Consider the following 13275-nt stretch of genomic DNA (forward strand, 5'->3'; position numbering starts at 1 on the left):
TGTGGCTGGAGGCACAGAGCATTATCCAAGTCAACTCAGATTAAATTCCCCAGTAGGCAGATGGAAATTGACAAGGGCTCTCACTGCCTACCAAGAAGTTCTGCATCCAACACTCACACAAAAAGGAAAAACTAGTTTTCTCTAATGGAGTTCATAGGGGACACTAAGCACAATTAATCATGGAAGATATGCTTAGCAGTTGGTAGTACAAAAGAAAATCAAAACAATGTTATTTTTGCAGACATTTTTTCTAATATCATCTTCAATTCTGATTGTCTGTCTCACTGACATTTGGCATATATACGATGGCTAGAAATTTGTGATTTTACTGGTTTCAATGTTTGTGGGATGTTTTGTTGTTGTTGTTTGTTTGTGTGTGTGTGTGTGTGTGTTTAGTTTATTTTCTTTAGTTTTTGGTTGCTTTTAAATCCCTTTTAAATTACTTTCTTATTTTTTTGTTTTTTCAGAAAGAATAAAATGTGTGTAGTTTGGTGATTTGATAGGTAGGAAGGATCTAGAATAAATTTGGGATTTTTTTCAAAAACTATAAATTTTTTCAAAAACTATAAAAAGCAAATAAAACAAGTAAACATATGTCTGTGAAGTGTTTAATAAATAAGCTTTACTGTGTTTGAGCATGGAGACATCACATGTCAATCAAAGCAGGGCAGATCAGATAATACAATTATGAAAGGAAACCACAGATTATATAGAGTCCCGTCCACACCCATCTCATCTCTCTATGAGAATTCTATGATGACCCCTGCTGGTCATGAGCTCCCATGCATGTAGGTTTGTCATGTCTCACACTGATGTTGCATAGTCTGGCTTAAGAAATACCTTATCTATCCCTGTAACTCCAGTGTTCACAGAGCTCAGCTGAAGGGATAAATGACTCTAGTTTACCTAGGGATAATGATGTCTTCATCAGAGATTCTAAGTTGTACCACTATGGTTACAATATCCCTCTCAAAGACAGCTTCTACCTTGGTGGCAGTTGGATCCAGCTCTACCAGTTCCCATTTCTCGAAAAGTAATAACAGGAAGTAACAGCTACATTGCTCTTTTCATCAGGCTATTCCTCTGGCAGAACACTTGTGACAGGGGGTAAATCAATCTCCCTACGTTGTTTATTAGACAGAGTGAAAAGACTTACACAATAATTGTACACAGGAGTGAGACTATTGTTATCAATAATTAAAATGTTGAAGCAGATTAGGACCTGTCTGAACCTTAGAAGCTCAAACAATTTTGAACGTAGTGCTGAAATAGGCCTGCACTAACAAGTAAACACTCTGCTTAGAGAAGATGAAATAGAGCAATCAGATAATTGTCTGAATCTTAGAGATCTGCAACAAGACTCACTCCATAATTGAATGGGCTCTCAGAGACTGCAACAACAATCAAAAACAATACATAGGCTGGACCAAGACACCCAGCACATGTGTAAAAATGGGTACTAAATCTTCATGTGGGTTGCCTAATAACAGGAGTGGGGGCTGTCCCTAAGGTGCTACCTGTCTTGAAATCCACTCCCCTACTGGACTCACTTGTCTGGCCTCAGTGGGAAATGATGCCCCTAACCTTGCAGAGACTTAATGGGCCATGTCTGGGGGATATCCAATGGTGCAACTACCCTCTCAGAGGAGAAGGGAAAGGAATAGAAGAGGGACTTGTTTATGGGGAACCAGGGAAGAGGGCAGCATCTGGAATTTAAAAATCAATCAATACCAATCAGTCAATAAATAAATAAAATGCCCCCATCGGATATCCTAATTAACATGCCAAATTAAAAATAAACTCCTCACCCTGACATAGCTTATCCCATGCATATAAATATGGTTTTTTTTTTTTTTCTTATATTTGCCCTCCCACTACTCCTTCCTGATCCTTGTCACCTCTTCTCCTGTCTGGATCAACTTCCTTCCTGTTTCTTCTAAGAACAGGCTTCTAAGAGGTAAAAATAAAACTTAGCAAAATAAAATATAATTAGCTAATATAAAAGGCATTTAACTGAAGTTGGAAAAGGTTAATCCACAAAAGCAAAAGAGTCCTAAGAAAATGCACATGAATCAGAGGTCATCTAATTCAAACAATTGGAAGTCTCATAAAACTACTAAAATAAAAGTATAATATATACAAAAAGGACCAGAAACAGACCCATGGTGGCCCTGTTCTTGCAAATGTCTTTGTGAGGTTTTGTGACATTGGATCAGTTGAGTTAAAAGCCTTCAAATCCTGGTGCCTGCTGTCTCCTATGATCATTTTTTTTTATTATTGGCTATTTTCTTTATTTACATTTCAAAAGTTATCCTATTTCCTGGTTACCCCCCCCCCCCAAAACCCCTATACCGTCCCCCTCCCCCTGCTTCTGTTGGGGTGTTCTCCTACTCACACACCTACTTCTGCCTCCCCACCCTAAAGTTCCCCTACAATGGGACATTGAGCCTTCATAGGACCAAGGTCCTCTTCTCCCATTAATGCCCAGCAAGGCCATCCTCGGCTACATATGTGGCTAGAGCCATGGATCCCTCCATGTGGACACTTTGGTTGGTGATTTAGACCATGGGAGAACTGGGGGTTCTGGTTGGTTGATATTGTTGTTCTTCCTATGGGGTTGCAAAACTCTTCAGCTCTTTCAGTCCTTCCTCAAATTCTTCCATGGGGATGCTGTGCTAAGTCCAATGGTTGGCTGCAAGCATCTGGCTCTGTTCTTGTCAGGCTTTGGTAGAGCCTGTCAGAAGACAGCTATATCAGGCTCCTGTCAGCATGCACTTGTCAGCATCCACAATCGTGTCTGTGTTTGATAACTGTATATGGGCTGTATCCTCAGGTGGGATAGTCTCTGAATGACCTTTCCTTCAGTCTCTGCTCTACATTTTTGTCTCCATATTTTCTCCTGTGAAAATTTTGTTCCCCTGCTAAGAAGGACCAAAGTATCCACACTTTGGTCTTCCTTCTTGAAATTCATATATTCTGTGAATTTTATACTGGGTATTTCAAGCTTTGGGGCTAATATCCACTTATCAGTGAGTGCATACCATGTGTGTTCTTTTATCACTTCATTACCTCACTCAGGATGATATTTTCTAGTTCCATCCATTTGCTTAAGAATTTCATGAATTCATTGTTTTTAATAGCTGAGTAGTACTCCATTTTGTAAATGTACCACATATTCTGTATCCATTTCTCTGTTGAAGAACATCTGAATTGCTTCCAGCTTCTGGCTATTAAAAATAAGGCTGCTATTGTTGTGGTCTCCCAGCTCTCTGTTGCCACTGGACCACCTGCAGTTATCCACCAAGCTTACCTTTCTGTTTACACTAATCACTGTCCTTCTAAACCCAGTCCCCTGCAGGCACTAAGATCCACTGGCAGTAACCTTCAGATCCACCAGAGCTGCTCACCTGTGCCTTGTCTCCACCGCCTGCTGAGAAGACCTTTTGTCCCATAAGACAACATCCTTTGGACCTGCCTATGGCCTATGGACATTCATCTGTGCCCTGATCCTTGGACCCGCCCAAGGACATTCACCTGTGCCTTCAAAGACTGGGGTTGGGGACTGGGTTTTTTTCCCCCACACTATAAAAACCGAGTTCCTACATTAAACTTCGAGCTTTGATCAGTAAAATATTGTCTTGGCTCCATTTTTCTCTCTCACATTCCATTTCAGGCCAGCCTGCCTCTCAGGATGAACCCAGACCAGATTAAAGTGAGTTTTGTAGAAACTCACATGCTATGAACATAGTGAAACATGTGTCCTTATTATGTGTTGAAGTATCTTTTGTGTGTATTTCTAGGAGTGGAATTGCTGTGTCCTCAGGTAATTTTGTGTACAATTTTCCAAGGAAACCCAGACTGATTTACAGAGTGGTTGTCCAAGCTTGCAATTCTACCAACAATCCTTATGTCCAAAGGGTTGAGATCAGAATTTATTTGTATGGATTGTAAAAGTAAAACTCATATTCCACTTCATTCCTAGAAACTTCATTCAAAGTTTCAGTCTCTTGGTTCCAGAGATATTTTATCACTATGCATTGTCACGCTATATTTTTTTATTGTTTTATTAAGGAAGAAAAATGCCAAATGGATGTGCTCACTAGTGAAGAGAAAATCAAGATACAGTGTATCACAATAAACACAATTAGCATCATTTTATTCAAAGATGTAATGCTGAGAGTTGGCAAATACCATATAATACTGTGGGGGAGAGGCAGACAAAGGAGCACTCAGAATGACCAATTCCAAGCAACTCTTCAAAATAATCTTCTGCATCTTCACCATCGTGGTGTGTGTGTGTGTGTGTGTGTGTGTGTGTGTGTGTGTGTGTGTTTGACCAGGAAGGAATAAAAAATTGAAGTTGCTTTTGGAAACATGGATACAATTAGAGGTAACTTCATTATCTAAGATATCTAAGACAATTTCAAATCACATACATTAAATGAGACTGTTCTTAGTAGCTATTATTATTTCATAATTATATACATCTATGTATCCAAATACATGATGATGTCTCACTGAAATGGTCTAGTAGAACTAAGGAAAAATAAAAGGGACAAGATGTTCCATGAGAAATATACACATTGTACAAAATTCACCTGTATGAAAATACTATACATATACTGAAAATTTTCATTTCTTAATTTCATGACGATCTTTTTCTTTGAAATTTTAAATCATGTATGAAATACACTGTAATCAAACAGCAGTCTCAGGGCTCTGACCACTATCTACCACAACTTGGTCCCTCTGGTCCCCTTTGAGACCTTCCAAAAAGACTATTCTCAACCTACCGACTCCATTTGTCTTGTTAACTAATGATGTAGTGAGTTTAATTAGTGCTACCTACATGTACATAGATAGGGTCATCACTACTTATTAGTGAAGCTCAAGAAATCTGCTCCCCCACAAAAGTGATTACATTTTGCCTAACAGTTATCAAATGTCAAAGGTCTTTCAGAGTAATGGGGGCCCTCATAATTCCCTTCCCATTCAGGTTGTAAGGTTTTAATACTTACATTATTCTTATTGGTCAAGAGAGGATACATTACACCAAGGTGCCCGTGTTAACCTAAAAGGACTACTCATGTAATTCAATTCTAAGGGATATTGCTAACCTTGCCAATAAACCTTTTTACCTCCTAATCCATTTCCAGGCCTGGCATGTGACAATTTCCACTGGTTTGATTGGTGTGTGTGTGTGTGTGTGTGTGTGTGTGTGTGTGTGTTTGTGTGTGTGTGCATGTGCGCTCATAAATACAGCTCCTGAGAGTTCATGTGTGCAAGGAGACCAGGTCAGTCCCTAGACATCAAATTTCTTTTCAACATATTCTCTTGAATGTCTGCATAATCTTTCTACACTACACACATAAAGCTCTGTGATCATGGTCCTAACAATCTACTGTGTATAAACATAAATATCTATATTGCAGTTTCACTACATGAACATTAGCAGTTCAACTGATGTCTAACAAGGCATGTATCATCTCTAAACTTGGGCTTTTGACCACACTTCCCTGTGATGAAGACTTTCCTTTGGAAATTCACCAAAACTAATAAGTAATTTTCAGTTTCCAGCAATAACCCTCTGAAATATATACTCAAATGACGCTACATCCTATTGTAGAGATACTTGGGCATTTATATTTATTCATAGCATGTTATTCATGCTTTATTCACAGAATGTAGAGGAAGAAATCATTCCAGATTCCCAACAAATCATAAATAAAAATAACAAAATGCGGCATATAAAAAAAGGAAAATAACTCAGGGGTAAAACGTGAATTATATAATCTATAAGTGTCTGCACAGAACTGGAAAAAAAAAACATGCTGAATAGGTCACACATGTCCATAAGGCTAGTGCTTCATATACTCACACATATGATTGCTAAATTTGTGTATTTTTAATGTATTTATTGTAGAAGCAGAGAGACTAGATTTGGGCCATTAGATTATGAGGAATTTTCAAAGATGATATAGTAAAATAGAGATAAAATGAAAGCACAGATTGCAAAGAGAGGAGGTAAATAGTTCAAATAGTAAATGGTGTTGGAAATGGAGAAATGATAAATTGGTGTAGCATAAACAGTTTTTAAGTCATAATACAAAAAGCTTTGGTAAGATTTAGGATGTTGCAATGTTAGCAAAGAAAGGAAGAAAGAAAGAAAGAAAGAAAGAAAGAAAGAAAGAAAGAAAGAAAGAAATATATAAATAAATATATAGATGATATAGACTGAATTTTGCATTGCAAACCAAAGCAGAGATACTCAGAGTAAAGAAAAGTGCATTATGGAATAAAGGAAAACAAAAGTACAATTTTATTTCTAAAACAAAAAGTCAAGAAGTAGTGAACAGGTCATAGTTGTCTAGTATATACTTGGCAATGTCCTTGACTTGGAATGGTTTTGTGCACAGATTATGACATTGGTTTATGGACCTGATGACACAGTATTTTGTCAAAACAAATAAATTTAAGGAAAATGTATGAAAACTGGTGATATTTATATGAGATTTGTAGTACAGGCATTACTGTTGTCTGTCTTAGTCATCCAGGTTTTGTCATGTTGAAGGTTATGTGAGAAATATTCTTGAAGAAACTGAACAGAGAGCACATAGATGAGCTTTTGATTTTATTTTGACTTCTAAGTTACTTACATTACTAGACATTTCTTCCCCCAGAATTCATGAGTTTTCACTTGCACAAAACACTTCTAGGTACAGGAAAATTTCATAGTAGGTATTGGCCTGAGAGTTCCACAGGTGCACAAAGCAGTATGAAGCAGTGCATTGCTGCTGATTCCCACATAACTCCATAGTTCAGAGTTATGTCTCAAAAGAGTTTTAATATTGAGCAGAATATTAGAGCCAGCTGGGGTGGATGACTTCAAGGAAAGAGTATTTTGCAGAAACAATTGGAGTGATACACATTTGAACTCACAGGCACTGTGGATACAGGCACAGTGCATGAACCAAGTCAACCCACAAAAATCCCATTGAGAGAGAGAGCAATGTACACAGGTTCTCACCCCTAACCTAGAAGTTTCTGCAACTGACACTCACATATCAAGGAAAAAGAATTAATCCAATGGATTTTCACAGGGATGTTAAGCACAAATAATCTTGAAAGGCATGCTTAGCAGTTGACTGTCCACAAAAAATGAACTCAATTTTATTTTGGCATCAATTTTGTTTAATATGACTTTGCTCAGTTCCCTTTGTCTCACTGACCTTTTGCCTATATATCATTATATCATGGCTACCAAGTTGGGGTTTTATTGCTCTGTCTGTCTGTCTGTCTGTCTGTCTGTCTGTCTGTCTCTCTCTCTCTCTCTCTCTCTCTCTCTCTCTCACACACACACACACACACACACACATATAACTGAAATATTGAAGCATCTCAGGAACCGGTTGACTAATAAAAGCTAATTTTTTAAACTTAGTCCTGAAATGTACCTGTCCTAACAAGATTGGATAATTATAAAGAAAAAAAAAAAAAAAGGCTCCTCAAAGACAATAAAAGCAAGCAAACAAGTAAAGCTCTGAATTTTAGAGATGTGCAATAGAGTCACAGCAGAATTGCAGTGACTCTGAAAGCCTGAGACACCAAGCAAAGAATATACATGTCACAAATGTAGCAGACTGCCTTGTCTGGACTCAGTGGGAGAGGATGTACTTAACCCTGTAGAGATGTGATCCCCCAGAGAAGGGGGATGCTGTCGCGCCCCTCTGGAGCAGCAAGGAAGATGCAACCACCAGTTCTTCTAACAGCAGTTTATTCAGGAACCTTGAACAATCTTCATTATCTCCCTCTTCATCTCCCCTGAGCCCCAGGATACAAGCCCTTTTAGAGTCTTATCCACTCCAATTGAGGCAGGCCACATCACTTCACCGCGTGCCTCAGCCAACAAAGAGCGGGAACATATCACCACCAAATATGAACCTGTTTACCACAAGCTCCATAGCCAACAGGTGCCATCTTTTAAGGTGTGGCTTCGGGTAGCCCAGGGGAGGGCCCATGGCCTCCTACAGGATACAGAAGCAGTGAGTGGTGGGAAGGAGAACCCTCTCAGAGGCAAAGGGAGAGAGTATAAGGTGAAGAACTTTTGGAAGGAGGACCAGGAACTGAATATAAATAAATATTCATATTATATTAGAAAAAAATTTATATTGGAATATAAATAAATAAAACATTAAAAAGAAAGAAAGAAAGAAAGAAAGAAAGAAAGAAAGAAAGAAAGAAAGAAAGAAAGAAAGAAAGAAAGAAAGAAATTGGAGTGAGCTCGTACTAGAAATTTAAATGTATACCATTAAGCTTTACAGAAAAAAGCAAACACACTCAGGAGGAGTAGACAGCAGGAAATAATTAAAACCCGGTCTGAAATCAATCAATTAGAAAAAAAAAGGAACAATAAACGAATCAAGCAAATCACAAGGTGGTTCTTTGAGAAAAATCAATATGACAGACAAACTGTTATCCAAACTAATGAAGACCGAGAGACAATATCCAAATTAAAAAACAAAAACAAAAACAAAAACAAAAACAAACAAAAAAAACAAAACAAAACACAGAAGTGGTAAGGGAGATTTAACAAAAAACACTGAGGAAATTCAAAGAATTATTAGGTGTTAATTCAAAAGCCTATACTCCTCAAAATTAAAAATATAAACAAACATTCACCTCCACCTCCATCTACATCCAGGGCAGATTGACCTGCCTGACTCCATAGCCTGCCTATCTCAGAAAGGCCTTCCCTAATCAAGGACACAAGTCGTATCCTTCCCCAGTAAGTGCACTAGCTCAGATACCTGCAGAGCCCAGCCAACATTGGCTCTATCCCACTCTGCTTGAGCCCTAAAATCCTTCTGGTCTACACTTCCACCTGTACCCATGGCAGAGCAGCATGCCTGTCCCACAGTACTCACAGCCTCCTTTTCTCCTGGGCAGTCTACCATAACACAGTACAAATGAGAACTGCTCTAACCAGGGACACAGAAACTTGCACTAACCAGAGACAGCCTGCCTCCCAGGAGGCTTCTCCAACCCAGGTCACTCAAGTCCAGCTGCCACCCGGGAAGCAAAGTAGTTGGTTTCCTTCATTGTATTTTGGGTTTTTATTTGCTTTGCTTGGTTTTTATTTTTATTTTTTGTCAAAAATTAGGTTTCCATAGTTGTGTGCATGTCTGTATCTTCCATTCTATTCCATTGATTAACCTGTCTGTTTTTATGAAAACACCATGCTGTTTTAATTCTATAACCCTGGAGTACAGTTTGTCATGGGGATGGTGATGACTCTATTCTTTTATAGTACAAGATTGTTTCAGCTGTTCCTGCCATTGTTTTGTTTTCTTTTCTTTTTCTATAAGAAATTATGCTTATTTCTATAAAGTGATTTCCATAAGTGGTATTCTTTCAAGATCTGTAAAGAAATGTGTTGGAATTTGGGGGATATTGCATTAAATCTGTAGATTGCTTTTGGTAGGAAAAACATCCTTATTGTGTTAACACTACCAATCCACGAGTAAGAGATATCTTTCCATCTTCTGATGTCTTCTTCAATTTCTTTGTTTGAAGACATGAAGATTAGTCGTACAAGTATTTCACTTGCTTGTTTAGACGTAACTCAAGTTCTACTATTCCAATTGCAAAATCAATTCAGCTATAAATTAAACTTTTTCCATTGTGACTGGCAAGGCCTTGTGTCATTTCTGTTTCTGTAGCGTTCTCAGGAGGATTTTAGGAAAAAACTAACTGCGGTGATCTGCCTCAGATCTTGTGTCCTTCAAAGCAAAGATTAACTAACATGGGAGATAGTTTTCTGGGGTTTGTATATGGATAACTGAGAGTAATAAATATTGGGTATATTAGTGAAACACCCCTCTCTGCATGTACTCCTCAGCTTCCATCCAAATAATTTATTCAGAACTTTTACTTTCCCTAATCCATACCAACAAATCTGGCAATCTGTCTATCTTGTACTTTGTAGGGACAGACATCACCCTAATTTCCCAGAATAGTGACCCCAGACCTCTCCCTCCCCAGACCAATATCCATCCTTTCAGAAGATGTCACATGCACTTTATGGGCTTCTGACCTCAATGTTGAAAGCCACATTAGATTCTATACCTTTAGATATAGAACCCACCCTCATAGACACAAGAACTTTATAAAACACTTTCTTCATAGTCACACCTTAAAGTCCATTGTACAACTGGAATTAGAATGATTATGGAAATTATTGTTGCCTACAGGCCCTTTACCTAAGTCTATTGTGTTTAAGTATACCTACAATAAACTACCTGTACATAGACTTTCTGAAGTCTGATCCAGGTTGGCAATGTCAATCGACACCATGTTCTCAGTCTAAACCCTTCTCATGGTTTGTGCCCATGCCTGATATCTGCAGGGATCCCCTGTAAGAAATAGCACCTAAACAACTCGTAGAACATGGAGAACTTCTGTGTAACTAGAGGTATCATATCTATGGGCTAATCATTATGATACTGGAAAGATGGAGAAGTAGAAACAAGAACCCTGCTTTAACAAAAACCTTTGATCTAAATAGTATACTACCACCAGGTTGCACACTGTACTATTAGAAAGATTCAGTGTGAATAATCATCCAAGATCTGATATGTTTCAGGGTCCATTCTATGAAATGGAACTCAGACCTAAAAAAATGTTTGTTTGACCAAGAATCTGAGATAACATAGGCCAAGGACCAAAGGGGTAATAAATAATATTGCTTTGTTAAAGAATTGTAACAATAAAATTACTCCTGTATATAAAAAATAGGTTCCCCCAGAATGAATTAATCTATGCACTTAAAGATTAATAATAGAAAAATCATTACTAAAAATAAACACACACACACACACACACACACACACACACTCACACACACACACAGCATCAGCAGCAGCTAAAACCCATACATTTTGTTACTTATTACACTACAGCTTAGCATTTTGCATTTTACATATGCTTCATTCTAAAGTCCTTAAAACCTGAATTCTGAATACACTTTAAACAATTTATACAGAGACAAGAAACTTAAAGTTAGGCACTTGGACATACATAACAAAAATACTATCAGTATTCTAAATTTACTATGTTTAGTAGACATTTTTTCTAATTTTATTGAAAATATATTTTTCATGAAATACATTCTGATTACTGATTCCCCTTCTTCACCTTGTTCCTAACATTTTCTACCTTAACTCTCTTTCTGTATATAATAAAAAACAAAAGAACCTAAAAATAATAATAAAGAAAAACAAAATTAAAAAAACAACCATTCAGAAGAAAAAAAAAACAACAAAAACCAAAGCACCTTCAGCTTCATTTTACAGCTGGGATCGGAATGACTGTGGAAATTATTGTTGCCTGCAGAACCTTTTTTTATTGTTTTTAAGTATACCTACAGTAAACTACCTGTTCTTAGACTCCCTGAAATCTGATCCATATTGGCAAATTTAATCTGCACCAGGTTCTGAGTCTCATCTCTTCTCGTGGTTTGCTTCCACACATAGAAATAGAGACTCAATAGTTCACAAATTCTCTATAACACAAAGATGGCCACCAGGAATACAAGCAACTGTGAGAGCTAATGCTATATTAGAATATGTCTCTAAAGGCTAGTAACTGTAGAGTTAATTATTGAGACTGTGACCACCTTTTATAAAGGTCAAATATTAATATGAGACCTCAAAATCAACCCATATTAGCAGGTACATACATTGAGTTTGTAAATGAGTTCTGTGAAAAATTATTTAATATTAATTTGTCCAACAGAGAAGAATTACATTTGTGTGGCTATACATTCTGATATAAATACATCCTACATTCTAATACCCTGGAATTTCTGCTGGACCACAGTCAGTGAATAATACACATCCAAGTCATTTAAGACGTTATACTGGTAAGACTTGTTGATGGAGGGAATTTACAGGTCAAATTCATATTATACTTTATTCCCAGCTATACCAATAAACCTTCTAGGCTTTATCAGAATACAGAGATGTTTGTATTATGAATAATCACACTACCCTATTTTACTGTTTTATTACAGAAGAAACATGTCAATGTAGGTGGCCACTGGTAATGACATTGACAAGGTATGGGTTACTCTAGAACCATCCTAAATCAACATCATGTAATTCATAGATGTCCTTTTACAAAGCTGACAAAAACACAATAAGTCTTTAAGGAACAGACACAAAAATGGATTCTCAAAATGATTGTGAATAAGCGAGACTTCAGGGTAATCTCTGAGTCATCTCAGTCCTAGGGCAGCTTCCTTCTCTTCCAGGGTTTCTGACACACTCAGGATGTGGTTGCAACATTGTGCCTTGCACAGTAATAAACAGCAGAGTCATCAGAGGTTAATCGGCTAAGCTCCAAGTAGGTTGTGCTAGAGGATTTTTCTACAGTCAATCTGGCCTTGCTCTTGAACTTTTCATTGTACTTAGTATCATCATTGTAAGGATGAAAATTTCCAATCCACTCTAGGCTCTTTCCATGACTCTGCTTCACCCACTGTATAGGATAGGTAGTGAAGGTGTAGCCAGAAGCCTTGCAGGACATCTTCACTGAGGCCCCAGGCCTCACCAATTCAGCCCCAGACTGCTGCAGCTGGACCTGGGAGTGGACACCTGTAGAGAAAAAGGCAGAGTAGATGTCATTGTCACCTGAATGTATGGCCTGTCCTCAAGTCTGAAAGTGTGAGCCCCTTACCTGTAGCTGTTGCCACTAGGAAGAGGATGATAAAGCTCCACCTCATTGTGAGGTCCTGTGCACTCAGTGATTATAGAGAAGACAGTGATCTTATGTTCTTTGGGGTATAGACATCCCTATATAAACCACTGTAGACTCACAGGATTTGCATATTCATGAGCAGGGTACATCTTAGATAAGGACCTACTACTGCTGGAGAAGAAGGTGGTAAAGGATACCTGCCTCACGTATCAGCATAATGAGGTCCATGTCCTAATTATGTCAGAGGAAATTCATCCCATACCCCTTCCCTAAGCCCTGTAAAGAGGCTATGCATGTAACATCAGGCTGAAGCTCTGAAAGATTTGCAGCCTGAGACAATGGCTGCACTTGTAAAAAATTAACACATAGATTTGCACGTAGTTACAAGAATGGCAATGGTGTTGAGACATTTCAAAATCAACTAAGCTATTAGAATTTGCAGCCTCCTTATAATACATACAATTAACACTTGTGATTCCAACATATTATATACTAAAAAGCTCACCCACACAACAAAAA

At 37.8% G+C, this 13275-nt stretch overlaps 1 gene segment (V, D, J or C); it reads right to left on the reverse strand.

Annotated features, from left to right (window-relative positions):
* Positions 1-12324: 12324 nt before the first annotated feature.
* LOC110324886 lies at positions 12325-12781 on the reverse strand. The segment is given in 2 exon segments: positions 12325-12653; positions 12736-12781. Coding segments are annotated over 2 exon segments (375 nt in total).
* Between the last annotated feature and the right edge of the window lie 494 nt (positions 12782-13275).

The sequence above is a fragment of the Mus pahari genome, chromosome 7 (genome assembly GCF_900095145.1).
Source record: "Mus pahari chromosome 7, PAHARI_EIJ_v1.1, whole genome shotgun sequence".
NCBI classification, from domain to species: Eukaryota; Metazoa; Chordata; class Mammalia; order Rodentia; family Muridae; genus Mus; species Mus pahari.